This window comes from Desmodus rotundus, chromosome 7 (genome assembly GCF_022682495.2).
Source record: "Desmodus rotundus isolate HL8 chromosome 7, HLdesRot8A.1, whole genome shotgun sequence".
Taxonomy (NCBI): Eukaryota; Metazoa; Chordata; class Mammalia; order Chiroptera; family Phyllostomidae; genus Desmodus; species Desmodus rotundus.
The window spans coordinates 37,576,898-37,601,710 of NC_071393.1; the positions used below are offsets into that span (position 1 = coordinate 37,576,898).

The window sequence follows — 24,813 nt, forward strand, 5'->3', positions numbered from 1 at the left end:
GTGCAAATAGGAAGAGAGAGTGGGGTACACAGTGTTGGATTAGGGAAGGAGAATGAATGGTACAGGAGAAGAAGGAAAGGGGAAAAAAAGAAATTTATAAAAAAGGTTTTTGTCTCAGAAATAATACCTGGCATTTTTCTTTTTGAGAATTCAAATAATCTTAAGGATAAGCTATTCTTTTGCAGTCACATAAACTAGTAAAGTATGATGGTTACAGTATTAAATTTATTTTTTAAGAGTTTTTAAATTATTTTTTATTTTTAAATTTTGTTTATTTTTAGAGAGAGGGGAAGGGAAGGAGAAAGAGAGGGGGAGAAATATCGATGCCCCCAACCGGGGACTTGGTCTGCAACTGAGGCATGTGCCCTGACTGGGAATTGAAACGGCAGCCTCTCAGTTCGCAGGCTCGCCCTCAATCCACTGAACTACACCAGCACGGGCTTCCAGTAAATTTTAAAAAGATCTAGACTACTAACCTTGGGGCAATCTGTGTGTGCCTCTCTTTTTAGCTGTGCTGTAGATGTTTAGTTGAACTTCCCCAAAGGTTTACATAAACATCGAAACATTCTGTGTGTGTGTGTGTGTGTGTGTGTGTAAAACCTTTTATTTAAGCCAAGTTCAATGCAAAAGTATGGGAATGAGAATGGATTGGAAGTTAAAATTCTGGTTGGTTCTCTTTTTTTGTATTTTTTCCTTTTTTTTTTTTTTAGTGATGTGCAATTATAATTTTTTCCCATTTTCCCACATCAAAACATTCCTATGCTTCATAAGTTACTATTTTAACTCATATCAGTAGATTTTCTAATGGTACCTGTTAAATGTTTAGAATACGTTTAAATCCCTCCTCTATTGCCCACATCCCACCTTTCCATAAAGAGATTTTTAACAGAAAGGGAAACAGCAGCCTGCTGCTGCTACCTTCATTCTTCACCCCAGCATTTTTGGGGTGTATTCCTAGTGGGAGAGGAAGGAAGCAAACATCTCCCTTATTTATACTGTCAGCTTTAACTGTGATTCCCTTTCCTCCTAACTCTCATAATTATGCTCATGTAACTTCAGGGAAACAAAAAGTAGCTCCTGTTAAAGAATTGGTTAAACATGTTTAAAGGCGTTTGAACATATTTGAAAACAAAGGTTCTCTTCCATTTAGTATGATCCAGAGCTGTCATCTCGACAGTTTGGGGTCGAACTGTCCCGTTTGACTAGCGAAGACCGAACTGTTCCTTTAGTGGTGGAAAAGCTCATAAACTACATTGAAATGCATGGACTGTATACAGAAGGTATTTATCGAAAGTCTGGTTCAACTAATAAAATCAAGGAGCTCCGACAAGGTCTAGATACAGGTAAGATGGTGCCCTCCAAATCCAGACCAAATACTTTTATTTAAGTAGGTCATTTTGTGTACTTAGAGTTTTCATCACATGTTGATCGTTTTCTTGTAGCCAGAAGAATGTAGTTTTTTTCTGTGGTGCTTGTTTATCAAAAAATGGTAAACAAGCTTCCTGAAGACTTGTTTTTGTGCGGTCAACGCAGCAAACATATATTGGGTGTGTCATGGATACAAGGCGTTATTAGGTACCTCAGGTGTATGTTATTAATCTTCTTAACAGTCTAGTAAGATAACGGTATCTGTAATTTGCACAGAAAAAAATCTGGGCTCAGGGAATTTAAATAATGAGCTGTTAATGATGACGCAGGACACCGAGTTAATGTTTTTATAATAGTCTTCACGATGGTCCTATGAATTAGGGATTGTTATCCCTATTTACAGATAAAGGAAACAGAGGTTTACAGAGGATCTTGCCCAGAGACTCATCACCAATAAGTGACCAAGCTGGAATTTAACCCCACATCCTCTGAATTCAGAATCTTAACTATAGCCTGTTAGTCTCTGTTATTCTGACTCCAAGTGCTGGTTCCAAGGCATCTTCCTGCCTTCCTACATTGATGGCATAGTATTTAAAGTGAAAATTGGTGGGTTGAACATGTATCTGTATACAGCTCTAGCCACAGCTCTGGAATATACCCAGGGGGTTGACGTGGGCTTCATTATCAACTTGTACTCTTTACCACTATTGGGAAGGAATAGGTCTTTTTTTCTTTTAAGATTTTATTTATTATTTTTAGAGAGAGGGTAATGGGGGGAGAAAGGGAGAGAAACATTGACATGAGAGAGAAACATTGATTGGTTGCTTCTCATATGCACCCTGATTGGGGACCAAACATAGGCAACCTATGCATGTGCCCTGACCGGGAATCAAACTGACAACCTTTCGCTTTGTGGGGCGGCATCCAACCGACTGAGCCACACTGGTCAGGGTGGAATAGGTCTGTTTGAATCAGAGTTCTGTACAAAGCCAGTCTCTGCATAGCCAAGAACCTAACCACATACCTTACCTTTCTGGTTTGTTTTTAAGTGAACAAATCAGTGAGAAATGAATCAATATGGAAATAATAATAGCAGATGCCTAATAAAACTCAAGCAGAAGGTTCTGTCTACAGAAACTTGGTCTACTCCAGTTGAAAGGCAATTGCCATCTAGTTTCTTGTACCCTGAGTCAGCACAAGTGAAAAAATCAGTCATTCCATATCCTCCCAATCTCGTCAATAAACCTCCTCTGTGTAAACTCCGTAGGGAGTTTCTGAGTGAAACAAAATAAAGGTGTTTCCTTTACATTTCCTAAGCTCAATTATTACCCTCCTTCCATCTGTAAGAATGACTGAAAATCAGCTCTCCTTTAGAAAACATCCTCTGGGCCTTTTCGCTGTTTGTCACCTAAAGCAGTGTCACTCAGGGTGGTCAGGACTAATCCACAGCCAGGGATGTACAGAAGTTGAGAGCAAGCATTTAGAGACTGTTGGAGCCGTTTAATAGTGCTTGATATGAAAACATGATCTTTTATTTTACACATGGATCAATCTACAACAGATTTGGAATATAAACAAAAACTGTTCTTTTACTACGGTTAGAAGCACTGTTCCAAAGGATGGGATTAGATTGTAGAAGATACTAAGTTAGTCTAATTAAGAACGTGAAACCTTCCTTCGGTGACGATAGTTTCTAAAGTGAATCATTTGAACATCTTTACATGTTTTGTCTTTGTTATCTAACTCCTGTTTACAAATAGATGCTGAGAGTGTAAACCTAGATGACTATAACATCCATGTCATTGCAAGTGTATTCAAACAATGGCTTCGCGATTTGCCCAATCCACTCATGACCTTTGAGCTCTATGAGGAGTTTCTTCGAGCTATGGGTAAGCATGGCTTCCTGGGTTTGAGGAGAGGCCTAGACTTGGGAAGGGAATACCATCTTCATTATGAATTATTTAGCTATCTTCTAGTGGTTCAGTCCATATAGATCAAAGAGTAAGCTTCTGATAATTAATATAAAACTGTCAGTAAATGTTAACTTCTTTAGAGACTCATTAAAATTTCAGTGTCCAAAAAGTTTTCTGAGTAAGTCACTTACTTATTTGCTTCTTAAATAGGATATTTAAGGGTTGCTTATGATCATTTGAATTGTGAATCTAGACAAGAATTCTGTGTAAAGCAGGCTGTTTTATGCCAGGCCTAGCAGGTAGTGGAGTTTAGTTTTTTAGTACTATAGATGTGTAGACTATGGATGAAGGCCTAGAAGTGTATAGGCCTTGAGGCATGCTTCTTAAAGTCCCATCAGACTGATTTATAAATTATATGGCAGTCGATTAATTTTAGTGGGGGATCAGTTAGCCACCAAATGCTTGAAAAACTGGGGTATCTCTTTCTCCTTGCTGTGATCAAGGATTACTGGAATATAGATTAAAACTCAGCAGACTCCTTAGTGAACATAGAACCCAAGCAATGAGAGATTAGTAGTAACTGTGAATTACCTGCCACACAGGTACAGTTGCATCTCCCAAAACTCTAGAGCCAGTCTCCCCTGCTACCTGGTGTCTGTCGGGAAGAATATGTAGAGTGTAAGGAGGGATAGTCAGTCTTGTTTGCTGCTCTTAACTGTTTTCAGGTCTCCAGGAGAGGAAAGAGACAATCCGCGGTGTATACTCTGTGATTGACCAGCTCTCCCGAACTCACCTCAATACGCTGGAGCGCCTCATCTTTCATTTAGTCAGGTAACTTCAAGAAGCAAGGGAATGTTTAACAGTTTCCCTTGGATTCTTTTAAGTAAATGAAAAGCTGCTCTATTTGGAAAACTAGACAGATATTTTCTTTCCTTGGGCATGAAGTCAGTGCCTCAAGTAGGTAGTTAACGGTTCCTTGGAGCAGAAATCCTCAGACTAGTGGTACTGTATGGCAGCTGCCTCTCTGCCCTATTTGAGCCAAGTAAGAACTTCAGCCTCAGGGTGGCACTGTGGCCTAGCCTATTATTTAAATCCCAAAGTTTGTCTATCTGTAGACATAACCTAATTCACAGGAGGGGGGTGCAGGTGGTGCTGGGGAATTGACTGACCGGCCAAAGAGACTTCAGTAGTCTCTCTTCCCGAGTGGAAATATCAGCAGTAGTGGGAAGAAACCATGTTTCTTTTTGGATAAATATGACTCTGAAAATGCTTTAATGTCTCCACTCCGCATGCTTCAGACATATCCTTCTAGTGATGGTGACCTTGAGCCATGGGTCGCAGATTTCCCCCCATAAGCTACCTAGTGGCCTACATTTCTTCAAGGAAATAACAGAGTGAAAGTGTATTTTCCAAAGGCAAAGAAACAGCTTTGGGAAATGCCGGCAGTGTCTCCCTTCAGTACTACACATTCGATGTCATTTGTCATCTTTCTCTCATCTCTTCTACATACCTCCTTACTATTTCCATTTTTATCCTTACTTCACTTGGGTGTTTAGTTTTGTTTTTGTTTCTGTTTCTTAGGATTGCTCTGCAGGAAAACACTAATCGGATGTCTGCTAATGCTTTGGCCATTGTGTTTGCGCCCTGCATTCTCCGCTGCCCGGACACCATAGACCCACTACAAAGCGTGCAGGACATCAGCAAGACTACCACGTAAGGCCAGTCACGGTCACCTCTCTCTCTAAGACCCCAGGGACGTGAGTCGGCGTAGTTACTATCCAGATAGTAAACATAGTGAATGATTTTATAAGCTCAGATTATTTTAAAACGATTGCTGGATACCTTGAGATTTTTTATGCTGGAGATGAAAAGAAATTCTTTAGAGTCTCTTCAGCTGAGCATCATTTGTTTTGAAGAAATTTATTTTTAAAATTTGGCTTTTCTTTAGGAATGCTGTAGTTTCTAAATATATTTTAAAATTCCAATTTACCAAATTACGTACACTTGTATCTTTCTTTAATCTAGTCTAACTGTGGTCTTATGGCTCTGAAACCCTTTGTTCTTAGTACTTAATATTCCCGTATTTCACCTTGGCCTCTTTTTTTTTTTTTTGTGAACTTCTGCTTTCCTTCTGGAGTGGTGGTTCTTAACTTTGATTGCAAAAGGAGCTTTAAAAAAATACTGGTGTTTGTGTCCTATTTCCAGAGAGTCTAGTCTGATTTAGTTGTTCTGGTGTGTGGCCTGGGCATTGGGACTTAGAACTATTCCTCAGATGGGTACTAAAGTGCAGCGAGAGTTCTCACCCATCATTCCAAAATGTCTCTGAGCTCATAAAATAAGGGATGTTGATTTTTCTTTCATCCTCCTACCATCTACCACACTTAGCTGGAAAACAGTCTGCGGGTGCTACAATTTATTTGATTTGCTTCATCTCTTAACAGTTTTCTGTCTTTCCTCCTGTTTCAGCTGTGTGGAGCTGATTGTTGTGGAACAAATGAATAAATATAAGGCTCGTCTCAAAGACATCAGTAGCCTGGAATTTGCTGAGAATAAGGCAAAAACCAGGTTGTCACTGATCCGTAGATCAATGGTAAGCTGCACAACATGGAATCATGGGAAAATGGGAGCCTTCCTGGGACTTAAGTGTGCATTTATGGTGGAGAGAAAGATTATTCTCTGAATCTTTTTCACCTAGAACAAGTTAAAAAAAAAAAACAAACATCAAATATCAGGGCACTGTGGATGCCTCATGTTCAGTCATGTTTGAAATGATTGATCTTTTAGCTCTCTTTATTTGTATTTACATAATATATGTGCAGTTAAATGTGTAGAATTTTAAAAATCAAGTAGAGGGATTTGAATAAAATGTTGGTGGTTTAATAATCTGCCCTGTTTTCTTTTCCTGTCCTTTCTGTGAAAACTTAACTTACCTTAACTGTTTTCTCTACTTCCTTCCACCCTCTGGTCCTACCTCATCCATGTCCCTTTAGGTGGTCCTGCCAGTACTCCTGGGATGTAGAGAACTTAATCAATTGCAAAAATATTCATAAGGAAATGGAATTCCATCTATTAGCCTATTGTTATCAAATAAAGATAATTTAAGGGTTTATTGTTAGTTTTGAAAAAAATTTACTTCCTCCATTTGCCCACTTTTCTGTTTAATATTTTCCTTTGCAACCAGTGGCCTGTATATAGATAATTCCAATTCTCACTGTGCAGTAATCAGTAGGGTCTGGGTAACTGCGAAGCTACTGTGAATTAAAGTTTAATTATTGCCTGTTTGCTACCCTTCCCCTTAATGGTAAAACAAAATTGTAGTGATGAACTTCCACTCAGATCCCCAGCAAATCTCTAAAGAGAAGCAGGGGCCCAGCAATACCAATTCTTATCTTCATAGGTAATATTTAGATTAGTAATAAAGTAACTTTGTTCTTCATTCACCATTGAAACTTTCTGGCACAGAATAAGTGCTCACCAAATGTTTGTTGATTAAATTAGCAAAGGGTCTTTTCTAAAAGCAAATCTAAACATAGACTTTTACCAGTCATTAAAGGTTTTAAATAAAACCCATCACAGGACACTATCTAAATCTTTTCCCCAGAAACTGAAAAAAAGAAACCCATTTAAAAGTGAAAGTCTTTCTGTAGTATCAGTTTTCAGGAACTCAGTTCTGAGAGGCCCAATTTAGCAGCCATCCAGGGAGGAAGGGAAGAGACCTTTTACTAAAAAGCTACTTTTCTTTTTTTTTAATTCTACTTTTTTCACTACCATTTGTCCCCCTTAAACCCTCCTCCCCCTGCCCCCCGCAATCACCACACTGTTGTCCATGTCCATGAGTCCTTTTTCCTTTTTGCTTGATCCCTCCACCCCCGACCAACCTCCCCCCACAAATTTTCAAAGCAAGTAGACCAGCTGTGCTTTTTTTGCTGATGCTGCAGAATAAGTCCATTTAAAGATTAAACCTTCTCTTTTAATGGGGCAATGACATGTGCATTCTAACCTTCTGCTTTCCTTTTCATGTCCTTCCTAATCCAGAAACCTGTACTAATTGCAGTTAGATTTATGAGCATTACCCGCAATTCAGTCTCGGTATGTATTAATATCGCAATGTGTCACAGCCACTTTACATTTTTGTCTCTCATCCATCCAGGAGTTGTCTCCTCTGTCTATCATCCATGCTTATCCACCCTCCGTGTGCAGCCCCAGTTCCGGTCCTCCTTCCTGACCAGCCTTTACTTGCTTTTCTCTTCCTCCCTTTCTTTAGAACCTTCATTTTCCTTCCTCTGAATCATACAGTTGAACAATCTCCATTTACAATATACTCATTTTTCCTTTGTCAGATAAGCCTCTTACGGTGGTTTCTTCTTTGGTTGGTTCATTAAAAGGTGATCGTTGAAAGCATTGAGTTGTGAAAGTAATTTCTGCTTTCTGAGCTTTGTTCTCATAAGTCTCCTTCACTTTATTCCTTGAATTACCTATTGCTACTTCTAACATCCTCCATTATTAGTAATGCTTATATGTCCATTCATATCTGTGACCTTGGTGGTATCTTTCCAAATATAGAAAGATGGCTGTTATCCACTTAGTATTTTTCAGACAGATCAGCAAACAGTAGTGAGCAAATGGACAGGTTCTAGACTTAAATATCACAGTATCGAAGAGCTCATACCAGGATTTCATTAATTATACAAAAAAGCAATGGAGAATTAGAACGCCAATATATAGGGAAACTAATTTCAGAGACTGTTTATGTGTAACCAGTTCTTTGAAGATCTCAACTTGCTGACATGTATATACATATCAGTTTTACTTTTTATCAAGTAACTGCTTTCTGACTCTACCGTGCCAAACTCTCCTTTCCTGCCTTAACAACATCTTGTCACTATTACATAGTATTTAAATTCTATAGTCTCATTCCAGTATTTAAGACTTAGTTTTTTCCATATTATAACTCCAGTCGAGGGCTTGATGTGGTACTCTTATCACTTTATCCCAGGACAAACTGACCTTAATCTGGGGCTGAAAACTTAGGGGGTGGGTGAGCAGGGGTTTTTTGGTCACACACTTCTGCCCTCTCTTTTTCTTATGCTTTTTCTTCCTCTGGTGTTAAAGCTGGGAAGGGCGGTGGGGGAGGCAGAATTCTGCATGATGTCCCAGTGTTGAGGTGGCAGTCCTGCTTCCTGGTTGTTGAACAGTTATCTCCAGCTTATTGTCAACAGGCTCAGTGAAGATGAGCGGTAGCCCAATGTACTCTGCTGACAGTGAGCTCAGTCCTGCCCCATTGCCATTGGCATTGGCCATCCCTTGCAAGACGTGGTAACATCTTCTGGCTAAACCTGACCGATGGAATTCATACCATGTGACTCTGCTGTTTTTCTTTTTTGGGGGGTAGAGGGGCAAGACTTTATCCAGTCAAATCTACCTTCCGTGGCCAATTCTAGGGTCTGCAAGCACATTGGGGAAAAACTTACATTTTTTTATACCTGTTGGAAACCAATGACTAGGGGTGGGCAATAGTCTTGCCTATCTCTCTGCCTGTAGCTTCCTTACCACACTCTGCATTTCTCTTCTCCCCTGTGCATATAATGGGGAAAATCAGTCAATCTTTTGCTTACACAGATAACCAAACGGGAATGAAATACCAGTGTGCCTTTCCTTTAAATGACCTCAAACTTCGTTTTTTATCTTCTGGAATCACATATGACAGCTGCTTTTTTCTGCCAAAGAGGGGGTGGAATATCCTCTTTTCATAAACTCTCTGTTCCCCTCAAAGTCCGATAAACCCCTCTTTCTTTTCAGCCTTTTTAGATTCTCATTGAGGGAAGGTATTACAATATTGACAGTAGAGCTGGTTCAATAAACCAGTGTCTCTCAGTAAGCCTTAAGAGAAGAGGCTGCTACCAACTACTGTTGGCTCCTTGAAGCTAAAAGAAGAGGTACTGAATTATTCTCAGCCTTGAATTTTAGCCACAATTTTGAAGCAAGAGGAAAAATTCCACTTAACTTCCTATTGCATATGCATTTAGCTGTAGAAAAGACTTCAGGCCAAGTCTTAAGAATAAGACTGTGTGTCTAGGACATAATTTGGTATTCAGTAAGCATCTATGGAATTGAGTCTACGAATTGAATGTAGAAGAGAGAGCAGTAAGTGTTGAGGATATCCACTAAAAATAGACTGACTACTAATTAAAGTCAATAATCTTCATGTATTCATAGATTTAAAGCATGCTATTTCAAATACAATAATGGCTTTTCTGAAATGCAGAGTAAACTGCATTTATAAAAAAAAATGTTGTTTTATTGCTACTATGAAAAGTCATTTGAGGTGGGTGTTGGAAGATATGCAGGAATTTAACAAATGAAGGAAGGAAAGAGGGGAAGACAGTTCCGGAGTCAAGGAAGCATGACACAGCAATCCATGAATAATCACCACCTTGTAGAGCTAGTTAGAACCAGCCGGGCAAAATTAAGACTTGAATTTTCTACCTGGAAGCATTTGGGAGCTTTAGAAAGATCTTTAAGTAAGGGAATATCACTATCAATGTGTCTTTTAGAAGACAACATAGCATTCTGAAGAATAATGGTTAGAGATTGTCAGGACTACAGCTACATATCATTTAGGAGGCTTTTGACTTGTAAACATATTTGCCATCACTAAAATAGGTTGAATCTTGATCATTTCATTTTGAAATGATTTTGAAAATATAGATGACACTTGAACAACATGGGTTTGAACTGCATGGGGTAGGGCCACTTATATGTTGGGTTTTTTTCGATAAATATTCAGTCAGCCCTCCATCTCACCAGGCTGGGAGTCCCTGCATGTGGATGGCTATTTGCATGCACCGTGCTATGCCATTTTGCACTTGGGACTTGAGCATCTGTTGATGTGGGGCAGGAGGTCCCTTGCAGATACTAGGGGGAAACTATAAAGTTTTGGGGGAGTCAGAAGTTATATGTGGATTTTGGACTGAGTGGCTGGTTGGTACTCCTAACCCCCATGCTGTTCAAGGGTTAAATGTATCTGTTTCTCCTACCATGTGGAAAGAGTAATTAGATTTATGGTCCATAATCTTAGCCAGGCTATTCTCAATCTAAGACTGCAGAATATGATATGTTTACAGTCCATCCAGTTATACCTTTTCTATAACAAATCTTTTTGTTACTTATGCTATAATTGCAAGCATAAATACTGATTTAATACTGTTTAGGCTAATATAATATGAAGAATATAATTTAAAATAAAGTTTACTAATATACAAGACCCTCACAAATTATTCTCTTAAAAGATGTTATACACAAAGATTTTCATAGCCAAATAAATTTGGGATATAATGTGTTAACACTTCTGAAACGTTGATGGAGTGTTTTTTTCGTAATATATCTAGTTGAACAGGGGCTCTGAGAAAGGATTTAGAAACAACATTCTTATTTCTTAAAATAGTATCAGTTGCTGTATTTACTTAGTTTGGAATTTTAAAATTGCTTTAAGCCTTTTCAGGATTTTCCTGCTGTACTTGCAGTGGTTGGCAGTATTGGTTAATTTTGTATTTTCTCAGCTCACTAAAGAACTTCTGCATGTCTGTTAGAAGTTTGCATACCTCCATTTCCTTCTGTTAATGTGGACAAGTAGATCTGTGGGGTTAGGCTTTGAAATTTACACTAAAAGAAGCAAGAAATGCCCCCTCCAAAAGTTAAGTATTAACAGTGTGAAAGCCAGCAGTCGGTTGAAAAGTAGCAGCCCTGAGGAGCCCCAGAGGATGGAGAGATTTAAGTGTGGACTTAGACTTGATTGACTCTAGCAAAGGAGCCCACCATTTTCTTTTTCTTCTTTAGCAGATTGTTAAAATCCTCACTAGAGGATATTTTTATTGATTTTAGAGAGAGAGAGAGAAATATCGATCAGTTGCCTCTCATACGTGCCCAAACCCAGGACCAAACCTGCAACCTTCCTCTTTTTTTAAAAAAAAATGTACAAGACGATGCTCCTGCCAACTGAGCCACATGACCAGGGCTGCCACTTTCTTATGTGTGTTAGCGCATGATGTGTAAGTCTACTGGTCACATTCCGGGGACTCGACATAGTGAGAATCAGGTTGAAGATTGACGATTTTCTCAGAATAGAGAGGCGTTCTTACCGCTTCCGGTACTCACCAGCAGGTATTGTTACGGTGTTACCTTTTTTAAAAAATACATAATTGACATATGACATTGTACTAGTTTAAGGTGTACAACATAATTTGATAGATGTATATATTGTGAAATGATTACCACATTCAGTTTAGTTAACATCCATCACTTCATATAGCTGCAGTTTTTTTCTTTTGTTGAGACGTGGTAGCGTTATCTTTGATTACACTGCAACCAGAAGACTCCTACCGTTCTTCCCTGGTCCCCTCCCAGAGATCCCTACGGTGTCGGAAAGGCATTGCTTGAAGATGCGCGTGCAGGAACCATGCCAGGGCCAGTGCTGAGGGAGATCAGGCACGGGGTCTTTTGGGAGAATAGGCAAAAGGAGAACAATATTTGGGTTCTTTTTTTGAAAAAGAAGCACCTCTTACAGAGCCTTGGAATCGTTTTCTCTCAGATGGGGGCAAACAGAGAAATTATGTAGGGAATTCTTTTGTGGATGAGAGAAGAACTACAGTAATACCTGGCTAAGGAACTTGACTCTCTTCAGGCGGCCTGCTAATCAGGCTTGGGGGACTAAAAGCGGAGGGTAGGAAGAGACGATGAGGTAAGGGTTACTGTGGTCTTGAGATGATAGGACTACATGTGAGAGAAGAGGAGGTGAAGCACTCAGACAGTACAGTGATGTAGAGGGTGTTGTGTTCAGAGCATGAAAAGTACGGACTATAGACAGGAACGGATTCTCTTGGCCCCTCATGTAGTTTTTGCTGCTAGAAGTTACCTACAAGTCTATCATTGATATTCTTAAAAAGTCTCAGTTCACATATACCTCCTTTTTAAAATAATTCTAATTTTAAGATTCATACTAGCTTTTTTTTTACATATTAACATACTTAGTACTTTTAAGGAAAGTTTTCCAATTTTTCACAGGACTTGAAAGATAAACTATTTTACATTTATCAATTACTGAATTTACTTCTTTCTCATATGATACATATTGTCTTTTAGAATTAGCCATTTCATAAATCTAAGATCTTATATTTGTACACAAAAGATACATTCACATACTAGTTTCATGTTTATTGTAGAAAATTTTGAACAATAAGCTAAAGAGTAAAGGGCAAGAAGAAAATCACCATTGTCTATTAATATTTTTGAATATTTATATTTTCCTTATGCATGTTATTTATTTATTTATTTTTAAAAATTCTCACCTGAGGATATGCATGAGAGAGAGGGAGAGGGAGAGAGAGGGAAAAAGAGGTAGAGAGAGAAATATCAATGTGAGAGAGAAACATCCATCCGCTGCTTCCCATACACACCCTGAACAGGGATCGAACCCTCAACATTTTGGTGTATGGGACGGTGCTCCAACCCACTGAGCCACCAGGCGAGGGCCTTCTGTGTGTTGAATGAAGTTGTGACAGTACTATGGTATTCATAGTTTCACATTTCTTTTGTTTTAGGGAGATTTTTGGAGATAAAACATGGACTCAATTTAGTATCATAAATCCATTTAATATTTTTAAACTTTCACAGTTTTACTAAGGAAAAGTGAGATTACTTTTAATATGTTTCTTAAAAGTACTTCTCTTTGGAGAGAAGAGAAGTACTGCACATTAGACACATCTTTTTTCTTTTCACATCCTCAGTTTCATTTATTCTCATTCCTTTCTCTTTTTTTTCAACAAAAAGCCGTGTTTCGGTACTGTGCTAGGTGCCGGAGGTATTTAGAAAGGCTAGATCTCTGCCTTAGATAGATTAACGGTCTAGTGAACAAAGATGTAAATCAGTGCAGTTCATTTTACTGGTCTCATCTGTGCGGAGGCTTTGGTGTGTCCAACCTCTGGGCGTGTCTGGGCCACACTGGGAGAAGAAGAGTTGTCTTGGGCCACACGTTAAATACACAAATGAAAACTGAGGAGCAAAAAAAAGATTTTGAGTAAATTTACAATTTTGTGTTGGGCGGCATTCATAGCCATCCTGGGCCGCATGTGGCCCTCGGACTGCGGGTTGGGCACCCAGGGGAGAGCTGGGTGACTAGTACTACCTGAGAAAATTGACTAAACTGCAATGGCTAGAATATAAGATTTTTGGTTAAGAATGAAGGAAGAGTCTTTTCCTCCCTTGCTGCTTGAAGATTGGCAGCCATCATGAACAACACAGGGACTGTCTGGACCAGGAACTTCATGACGAACAGACTACTTCAGCGGAAACAAATGGTCATTGATGTCCTTCACCCTGGCAAGGCAACAGTACCCAAGACAGAAATTCGGGAAAAACTAGCCAAAATGTATAAGGCTACACCAGATGTCATCTTTGTGTTTGTATTCAGAACCCATTTTGGTGGTGGGAAGACAGCTGGCTTTGGCATGATTTATGATTCCTTGGATTATGCAGAGAAAAATGAACCCAAACACAGACTCGCAAGACATGGCCTATATGAGAAGAGGAAGACCTCAGGAAACAGAGAAAGGAACGCAAGAACAGAATGAAGAAAGTCAGGCTGCAAAGGCCAGTGTTTGTTGGTGGAGGCAAAAAGTGAGCTGGAGATTGGACAACAGAAGGAGTAAAGATTCTTCAGTGACTTTATCTGTGGTGATTATGCAGATTTTTCATGAGAAGATAAATAAACTAAGAATTAAAAAAAAAAAGAATGAAGGAAGAAAAGATTGATAGTAGCATTTTGGGTTCTTAAATTCCAGGACCAGTAGTTCAGATTTGATCCTTTTAGGTCCTCCTGAGAAGCCATCAAGGATTTTTAAACCAAGGAATAATACTACCAAACCTTTCCCCATCACCAGAGTCTTCCAGACCTTTAGGGAAAAACAGTGGGTTTACTCAAGTGGTAGCTTCCAGAATGTGCATGGGATAGCTATTTTCATGATAATCCTACCTAGGAAAACACCCCAAAACTCATTGGCTTAATGCGATAATCATGTATTTACCACTTGCACATGTGTGAATTGGCTGGGGTTCAGCTGATTTAGGGTGAGCTGCAGGTTGGATCCAGCTCTGTTCTGCACATCTCTTGTTATTCTTCAACCAGTGACCTATCTGGGATGGGTATCATTTTCTCATGGCTGTGTCTGCGCCACATACATTGTTAGCCTCAACTGTGTGTGCTTCTGTTCCCGTAGCGTCTGCCAATATCCAGCTGGCCATAAGCAAATCACATGACCAAAGCCCAAATCAAGGACTGGAGAATATACTTAACCTTCCTCAAGGCCATGGCCAGGGTGTAGATTTATAGTTCTATTACAGAAGATGGAGAAGGGAACCAGTGATTTAGTTTATCATAATCTTTGCTCTGTCTGACAATGCCAGGAAGAGAGCTCAGGAAAATTTTTATTTACAGAGAAAGCAGAGACTTTTTTCCTCATACATCCCCTAAAACAACTTAGTTCTTTCTCCCACCTTATGTGCCTGCTCAACCCCTGCTCATGTTCCAAAGCTGAGTTTCTTCTCCCTCATAGAATGTTGGCCTATTAGATGAAAAGACCCTCAGTTCTTTTATTAAAAGGGATCAGCTCATAGCTCCTTTAAAGATGCCATTAAGAGATTCAGACTCATTCCTGTTAAAATGGCCTCAGGGAGCTGTGTGGTATTTCTAGTGAGAGAAGTGGTCCATATGGTTTTCATCTGGTCAAGCACATGATTTGGATGCTCTTTGGGCCTACACCCAAAATCACCAGTTTTTAGTTTCTGAAAAGTTTGTTGCAATATATACCATGAAGCTATAATATATCAATTAACATTTCATATTCTGTGACTTTAAAATCTATTGATTATTTCAGACTTTGAATAGGTTTTCTGTTACTTACATATGGCCTTGTAATATCCTGGGGGATCATTTGGAAAATACTGGTTCACTGAGTTATTCAGATCTTTCAAATGTTTCATTATACAATATGAAAAATCACACTTGTTTAATATCACCACCAGTCTCTTCAGGAAAATCTTTACGTACTGGGAAGTTGTCAAATTCATGGTGCAATTAGAAGTTTTACAAAGTTCTAATATTTGTTTGAAAACTTGAAATTTTGTCATTGGTCATGTATTTTATTTCATTTGAAATGATCAACTCCCTTCATACATTTTTAGAGACAGTGTCTGCTGCACACCTGTCTGAGTAATCATACTTTGTTGATTATTGTAGGTAGTATTTCATGAATAAAGCAGTTAATTCAGCGTACATTTCAAACAATTGCACACATTTTTCTTAAGATAACCAATCAGTGTGTTATAAAGTTCCATTATGTATGAAACTTCTAATTTTGTCATACAGAAAATCAAATATAGTGAACTTGGGTTAAGAGTAAAATTAATTTATACTTCCTGATAGATGACAGGAAATGAAATTGGCTTTTTAAAACTATGCATGATAGTAAAGAATGCATTGATTACCAGTGTAGTTTGTTAACACTACCTTGATTTATGCAAAGACGCCAGCAGTTTGTACAGTTGGTGCAGTGTCAAGTGGAAGGGCATCTAGCATCTTAGTATCGTATCACTAAGCTGCACTTTGAGAACCGCCGCCCCGCACCACTCCCAATGCAGCTGGCGTGCCGCACCACACAGGCGTACTTGGTGAGGGCAGTTCCTTTTCCCGTGTGAGAAATAAATGCAAATGACAAAAGTATCTGAAGTGTTTACTCATCCTCACTGTCTGGCGAATCATAACTACAAGTATTGGGATTTTGAACAAGCCTGGTTACCTAATTAAAACATGTAAAACAGCCAGTTTTCTAGATCTCTCCTTACCAGGAAAGCAGAGTCTTCAGGATGTGGTCCGATAATTCAATTCCCTGCTTCCTATTTTTGTGTTAACAGAAGACACTCATGGTGATGGTCCGTCTTGGTCCACAATGCTGTTTCGGGGTATGGTTCCTTCATTCAGGAGTCTGAGATTTGCGCTTTAGCTAGCTATATACAGTCCTATCTAGATGGTGCACAGTTTCTCCTTATATATCCAGCCCATGGGCAAACCCCAGTTCCATATACTTTTCCTGGATCTTCATAAAGTATCATGACTCCCTGGTGGGGGTAATAGATATCTTTCCCTATATAGTTGATGACAATAGTTGTTTTTTTAAGGCCTATGCAATCTACTCCCTAATCATTGCCACAAGTATCTCTCCAAGTGCATCTGTCTTTAACTCTTGGGCTTGCTGTGACTCATAGTATCGAATTTCTTTGTATCCCACCCACCATGCCTTGCCCTTGTGACATTCTTTCTCCATCATGGGCCTTGTAGCATTTTCTGAGAAATCAACACTCCCCTCATAGGCTTTATTCATTTTAACACTTCGGTGTACTTTCTCCGTGTTTCTCTTACCACCTCTTTAAGCCTTAGGAGAAAATGGAAATGTCGGGCTCATCTGAGGATTGCCTCAAAGAGGGCGTCTTTACGTAGACCCTCCACAGTAAAGCACTTGGTTCCCACTATTGTTGTTACAGTAGCAAGCTTAATATAGACCGGTCTCACAGAAATCTGACCCAGTCAAATAACTAACAGTCTCTTTCAGAATACCATTCTTAGAAAAAGTAGATAGGAGAATAACACGTAGACCTCCTCAAACAAAAGATGGCAAATCTACACGATCAGATGGCTGAATTGGTGGGTTTGAGAAAGAGCATCCCGAAAGGAGGAACCGAGGGGCCAGGCAGGACCGTGCATTGCGTGGTGAGAGCACTAAGTCAGAAGTACTTGATTCTGCGGGGGTCCTGGGAGAGGCTTTAGAAAAGGCGACGCGTGCTAGATCCGAAGGGGCGAGTCTGAACTAACCAGACGGAGAAAGGCATGCTGGCACAAAGCAAAAGCATACAGGGTTTAATTCTGGGAAAAACTGTATAATTAAGAATTTCTAGAAACTTGAATATGCCATTGTGCAGAAGGGAGGCCTTAAGTTAAGACAAAAATAGGCTTTGTTCTGTAGCCTACTGAGACGGAAGCATTATGGGGCCACGCCAGTACTCACAAGATCTGGTAGTTTAAGGTGAAACAGGAATTTCCCTTTTTAACAGAATTTTCTCATTTTTAGGGAATGATTGGTAACTGAAAAAGATTAAAGTTCATGTACTTAAATAACATAATTAATGATTAGTATAATATATACACACATGTAATTCTGTACCCTTGAAGAAAAAAATACGTACTTTTTTAGCTGCCCATGGAATATTCTCAAAGTCAGGCCACAATACCTTAGTGATATTGGTGGTGTTGGTTTTATTATTTACAGATGTTTGTTTTATTAATTTTTGAAATTATACTTACAAGTATATTATCTTTAAGTATAAAATATTTCATAATAGCCCTGGCTGGTGTGGCTCAGGTAGTTGGAGTGTCGTCTTGTAGCAGAAAGATTGCAGGTTCAATTCCCGGTCAGAGCACATACCTAGGTTGCAGGTTCCATCTCTGGTCCCAGCACGTAAGGTCTAGGGGAAAAATTAGGCCAAAACCTCAAAGACAGAAAATCAAAACTGAAATTATTTAGTAATTTAGAAATTACAGTAAAACACTATATATTTGAGCCTATGGGATATACAGCTAAAGCAGTTTTCAGAGGAACAAGAAAAATGAAAATAAACATCCAAAGAAGTTAAAAATAGAAAAAAATGAATTTGAGAGCAGTAGGAAGGAAATAATGAAGGTAAGAGCTGGAAATAAATGAGAAAACAATAAAAAAGGGTAAAAGTAATTTTAAAAAGTTGATTTAAAAACGAAAACCAAATCATTAACTGGAATAGACACAAATTCACAAGTAAGAAATAAGGAAGGAGTTATGATAACAGTGAAAATTAAGAGCCATAAAAGGCTACTGTTGTTTTAGGTTTCTATTGCTATGTAACAAATTATCCAAAAACTTAATGACTTAAACAACAATACACATTTATTTTCTCATATGTACACCTTTGTGGGTCGGGAATTCAGGAGCAGCTTACCTGTGTGGCTTGGGCTGTGTCTTCCGTGAGCTTGTGGTCAGAATCCCAGGGCTGCAGTTACCTAAAAGCTTGACGGGGGATGTAGTATTTATATTCTTTTTTTCTTTTTAATTTTTTAAAAATTATATTTTATCGATTATGCTATTATAGTTGTCCCAATTTTTCTCCCCTTACCCCCTCCATGCAGCACCCCCCCCCACTGCCTCAGGCAATCCCCACACCTGTGTTCACGTCCATGAGTCATGCATGTAAGTTCTTAGGCTACTCTATTTCCTATCCTGTGTTTTCATCCCCATGGCTATTCTGTAACTATCTGTTTGTACTTTGTAATCCCCTCACCTCTTCACCCTTTCTCTCACTGCCCTTCCCATCTGGCAACTATCAAAACGCTCTCCATATCCATGATTCTGTCTCTGTTCTTGTTTGCTTAGTTTAAAAAAACAAACTAAAAAACTCAGCACTTGCTTTGAAGGTGTCTTACTCATACTGCTAGCTTACTGACGCTTGCTGTTGGTAGAACGCCTTAGTTCTTTGCCACGTGGGCTTCTCCATAGGGCTACTTGAGTATACGAATGACTTTTCCCAGAACAAATGATCTAAGAAAGAGCTAGGCGGATGCCCACAATGTGTTTTACACCCTAGCCTCAAGTTACACTCTGTGATTTCTACCCGTAATCACACAGATCAGCCCTGTGCAGTGTGGAAGGGATTAAAGAAGGGCGTGAATATCAAGAAATGACAGTGATCGGGGGCCATCCTGGAGGAGAGCAACTGCGATTTTATTCAACTGTGACATAGTTTGAAAGTGGAAAGTTTTCTAGGAAAGCGTAATTTGCCAAAACTGCCTCTAAAAGAAAGGCCATCAACAGGTCAATTACTAAAGAAGAGATAAAATTATCTAAGAGTTTCCTTCTATTAAAAACACCAGACACGAACAGTTTCACAGGGGAATTTTATCAACCCTTCCAGAAAAGAGAGGAGGAAGGTCTGTTTTATGAAAAGAGTTTAACATTGATACTCTGTCCAATCCCCTCCCCACAAATGATTAAAATCGCCACAAAGGTGCTACAGCCAGCAGAATACAGGATGAGCTGAGGACTAGTTAAAGCCCAACTCCAGTTGACTAGCAACTGTGACATGGACTAGTTTAATTTCCATGCCTCAGTTTTCTCATCTATAAATTGGGGTTAGTAGTACCACACTCAAAAGATTGAGTTAACAATTTTATTTATTTGTTTGTTTTTACAGTTAAACATTATAAAGAACTAGTGATTTCATCCTTCAGAGCCATTGAGAAAACAGCCAGTAATTCCTTTCAAAATTTCCACAGAAGTCTCCCCCCACCTCCCATGAGTTAATATTTTTAAAGCCATAAGAACAGCATTTGATGCATAGATATATGTGTGTGTGTGTATATATATCAATAAAACATTTGCTGTATAAATTCAGAGCATCATCTATGAATATTAATCCCAAATCACTATTTTATAAATGCAAGTCTTTCAGAGCTCTGAAAACATGTTTTTCTACCCTGCCCCAGCTTTATTGAGATATAACTGACATGTAACATTATGTAAGTTTTAGGTGTGCAACATGATGATTTGATATGTGTGTATATTGTGAAATAATTGCCACAATAAGGTTAATTAACATCCATCCGCTCACACAGTCACCCTTCTTTTTTTTTAGTGGTGAGAGCATATGAGATCTACCCTTTTAGCGACTTTCCCGTATTCGGTATTGTGAACTATGTAATCAGTATGCTATACATTACCTGCCCAGAATGTATTCCTCTTGTAGCTGAAAATTTGTACTTTTCAACCACCGTCACCCATTCTCCCGAGCCCCCCCCCCCCCCCAGCCCCCCTGCCCCTGGCAACCACCAGTCCTCACTGTGTTTCTCTGAGTTTGGTTAAAAACACTTTTTTTTTTAAAGAAGGGAATCTCACCTCCTCCCATTTTGAAAGGGTAAAATCGAGTGCTAATTCCTTTTTCTGCACAAACTGGAAACAGTTAACTCTCTGTAGGCACAGCAGAGTCCCCAGCTGCTCTGTGGTCTCGGCTCTGTGCCAGAATTGTGTCCTCTTTGTCGTCTTTGGTGGTGGTAGTGATCCACCGTTTCCTAGTGACTTCGTTAATGTGATGTGAGGGGTTGGGGATCTGAATATTGTGTGTGCTGTTAAGTCATGGATTAGTGGGATTGTAGACCTAGTACTGTCAGCATTTGAAAGTAATCGTAGTTGATATCCTGATTTCAGGAATAATTTGTCTCTAAAGTTAAGCTGGAAAATCACTGGAGCAACTGTGCAGAAAAGGATTACAAACATGGCTGGATCAGTTTTTCAGTACTTAAATTAAGATGGGTACAAGTTATTCATGAAGTGTGTGATCAGTTCAAATCAGTAAAATCCCTAATATGATAGAAAATATATTGTAATGTTAGAGGAGGTTTTATCTATTACATAAAATTAGTTTTTTAAAAATTGATGGGCTCATTAGCATAGATGTCAAGTATTATTACATGATAAAAATGACCATAAGCAAAGCAAAAGGGAAGTGGCACACTGTAAGAAATATTTACAGCTCGTATCACGAAGTCTACTGTTTTTCCTAGTTAATGAGGAGATGCCCCTGTATAAATAAAGCGGAGAAGGGTCAGCTACCTAGTAAAAAGAAACAAAAGGTGTACAAACGACTTCTCAGAGTGCTAACTGCTGGCTCTTTACAGGGAGTCCAAGAGGTCAAGTTTATTTGTGTTGTATTATATCGTCTTGAAAATATTGTCCATTTTCACTTTGTTGGCTTTGTGTGCTGATGGTAGAAAAGCAATTATGGGTAAAACCACTGAAAGAATATACAGTGCTCTAAAAAAACTCAGTTTTGGGGGAAAAAAACTAATTCATATTTATTAATTGGAAAGGACAGAAAAGTATAGAGAATAAAGGATATTATTCCTCTCAGGAAACCAGTGTTAATAATTGGATGTATTTTCATATTCTTTTAAAAATCTATGGTACACAAGTTTATGTCCAGTTGTTAACACAATGTTATCATTTTTTCATATTTCTAAAAGCTCTAAGGAATCAACCTCAAAAATTATTTTCTTTAACCTTGCAAGAGAACTCTAGGCTGTAGAGGTTTCAGATTTTCCTTCATCTTTGTCTCACGCTGCCTCAGAAGAGCTCAGACCTGGAGAGCTTGTTTGCTTTTCTTCAGCTCTGTTAAGTAATTCTTAGCTAGTCCGTGGTAAAATAGTCAGTCAGTGAGGGAGGTGACGGTGTGAACACCGAACAAAGGCACCTTTCTAACTGAACATTGGGAAGTGTGTACCACGAATAAGCTAGGATTTTTCCAGCTCCCCGAGGCTTTTATGTCACATTAAATCTGTTGCTCATTTGGCTTCATTAAGACAGTCAAAATGAAATGGAATGCGAAGATGTCCTGGAGTTTGTAGTGTGATTCTGACCCATCACAGTGGACTTGAACACTGTGTTGATGCTAACTCCACACCCTGTTGTCGGCCTCCACTCCACAGTGCTTTCTTCTTCCGAGTCATCCTTTGTTAAATTTGTAGACTGATCATGTGTTTTGAAGGCCTTTTTCTTAATATTTTCTTTACTTCTTGCTCTCAGAACTAAAAGTGGACTGGCAATCTGTAACCCTCTTGATTTTCACCCATTGCCTGCTTTAGAACACGTGCATTTGGCAGGGTTAGCCGGAATGCCCTTAGAACTTGCCCTCCACTTGCACCTCACCACCTAGGCTGTAGGCTAGACCAGCAGTTTCTGTTTCTGAGACAGCTTGTCTTCCTTCTCTCTTCCCAGTATCAGCTGAGAAATCTGTCAGTGTATTGTCTCATGCTGTTCAAGAGATAATAGTATATTTACATAAATAGCTAACTTTGAAAAGCTTTAAAATACCTTTTTTATTGTGAAATACAACACATGTATAGAAAAGCACAGGAATATACATAAATATCTTAACGAATTGTAAAGTGAACATCCACCTCAGCTGTCATAGTCAAGAAGCAGAACATTGCCAGTGCCCCCAGCGGCCCTCCTCTGTTTCTCTCCAGCCACAATCCCTTCCTCTCCCTAGGAGTAAGCAGCAACGTGAGTTTTGTGCTGGTCACTCTATTTTCTCTGTTGTTTTCCCACTAACGTATATATCCCTGAGTACTATAGTGTCATTATATGTTTTTGAGCTCTGTATAAATGGAATGATATACATGTATTATTTTGTATCTGACCGACTTCCATCTTATTGTGCGTAAGACCTAACCATATTGTGTTCAGTTGTAGTTCACTTTTGTTACTGTGTAGTATTCCGGTGTATGCGTACACCACAAGTTAACCATTTTCATGTTGGTGGACACTGGCTTGGGTTTCAGGGAACTACGAATAGTGCTACTATGAACGTTCGAATCCATGTATTTTTGATGGACAGGTGCATGTATCTTTGTTGGGGGTGTGTAGAGTGGAATTACTGGGTCACAGGATGTATGTGTCAGCTTTAGTACCTAAAGTCTTGCTATACTAGTAGTTTATGAGAGTTACCAACTCTCCTGAGAGTTCCGCTTCCTCCTCAGCTCTTAGATTGCCAGATTGCTTAATTTTAGCCACTCTGATGGTTTATGGCTGTGGTTTTAATTTGCATTTCTGCACTTTGACTCTATGTGCTTAAGTACCTTTCATAAGAGCATTGGCCATTGAGATGTCCTTTTCTGAAGGGCCTGCCCAAAGCTCTTGCCCATTTTTCTAGTTGGCTCGTCTGTCGCTTTCTGATCTGTAGGAGTTCGTCATGAATTCTGGATGCAAGCCCTTCTGCACATTTCTTCTTCCACTTAAAGGTGTCATTTGATGAACCAGGAGTTCTTAATTTTAATGTAGTCTAAATTTTATCAGCCTTTTCCTTTAGGCTAGTACATTTTGAGTCATGTTTAAGACTTTTTTACTACCTGAGTTATGAAGATAATGTTTCTAAAAAACTATTGTTTTGCCTTTCATATTAAGTATATAGACCACCTGGAGACAATTTTACGTGGTTTAATGTAGGGAGTAGTCTTTATATTTGCACACAGATGCCCCGTTTTTCCAGGACCATTTATTTTAAAAGGATTTTTTCAGTATTCCCCTGAAGTCCTTTGTTGTAAATCAAGAGTCTATATACACATGGATCTATTTCTAGGTTCTCTATTTTGACTGTTCTTCGTACCAACACCGCTGTTTTATTACTATAGCTTTCTGAAAACATCTGCTAGAGCAAGTCATCGTACCTTCGTCTTCAATGGTGTTTGGACTATTCTCGGCTCTTTATAATGCCATATAGCTCACAGAATTAGCCCAGGCCAATGTGGCTCAGTTGGTTGGAGCATCGTCCCATACACCGAAAGGTTGAGGCTTTAATTCCTGGTTGGGCACATACCTAGGTTACAGGTTCAACCCCTGGTCAGGGCATGTCTGTCTGTCCGTCCCTCTCTCTTTCTCCCACCTCCCTTCCTCCCTGTCTCTCTCCCCACTCTCCTCCTTCCTCTCTCTAAAGTGAATAAACAGCCCTGACTGGTGTGGCTCGGTTGGATGTCGTCCTGCAGAATGGAAGGTCATTGGCTTGATTCCCGGTCAGGGCACATGCCTGGGTTGTGGGATTGGTCCCCAGACAGGGGCGTACCAGGGACAACCTGACGATGTTTCTCTCACATTGATGTTTCTCTCCCCCTCCTCCCTCCCTTCCATTCTCTCTAAAATAACAAATAATTAAAACCTAAAATCAATAAACATTTTTTAAAATTACAGAATCACAAAACTGTAGAATTTACAAAAATTTTCTTGGGCTCTTTATTGAGATTACATTAAATTTATAAGTCACTTTAGGGAATGTTGACATTTTCACAATATTGGCTGCCCCATCCATGAACATGACACCTCTCCCCATTCGGGTAGATGGCTGATTCCTCTCAAAATGTCTTATGTGTAGAGATCTTACACCTCTTTACTTTGAATTGTTACTGGGATGTGAATATTTTAATGCAACTATAAGTGTTATTTGAAGATTGTTATATTCTCTTTCTTACTCATTAAGTAAAAATACATTTGATTTTGGTGTTTTTCACCTTGAATCCAGCAACTTTGCTGAACTCACTTACTCTAATTTTCTATGGTTCCTTTGGATTTCCTATTTCTAGCCATGCTGTTCATGGGTAATAATAGTTTCACGTGTTCTTTCATCACCCTTACGCCGTTTACTTCTTTTTCTTGCGTTAGCTGGAAGCCAGTACAGTGTTGAAAGGGGGTGGTGTGATGGTCATGGGTCACTCTTTGTGTCGCCCGATCTCAAAGGGAAAGCTTTTAACTTCCCACCATTAAACACGGTGTTTACTATAGAGTTTTTATAGATGCTTTATGAAATTCAGGTGCGTTTGCTTCTATTCCTGGGTTTCTATGAGTTGTTGTTAGGGTTT

General features: G+C 39.1%; 1 protein-coding gene across 13 annotated transcripts in view; it reads left to right on the forward strand.

Annotated features, from left to right (window-relative positions):
• MYO9A (myosin IXA) overlaps positions 1-24,813 on the forward strand; it is a 277,361-nt gene that overhangs the window by 239,764 nt on the left and 12,784 nt on the right. For all 13 annotated transcript variants that reach the window (XM_045192856.3, XM_053928668.2, XM_053928660.2 and 10 more), the window contains 5 exons: positions 1,151-1,343; positions 3,129-3,257; positions 4,007-4,112; positions 4,863-4,994; positions 5,748-5,871. In XM_045192856.3, the coding sequence (XP_045048791.2) occupies positions 1,151-1,343; positions 3,129-3,257; positions 4,007-4,112; positions 4,863-4,994; positions 5,748-5,871 (684 nt within the window). The remainder of the gene's footprint in view (positions 1-1,150; positions 1,344-3,128; positions 3,258-4,006; positions 4,113-4,862; positions 4,995-5,747; positions 5,872-24,813) is intronic.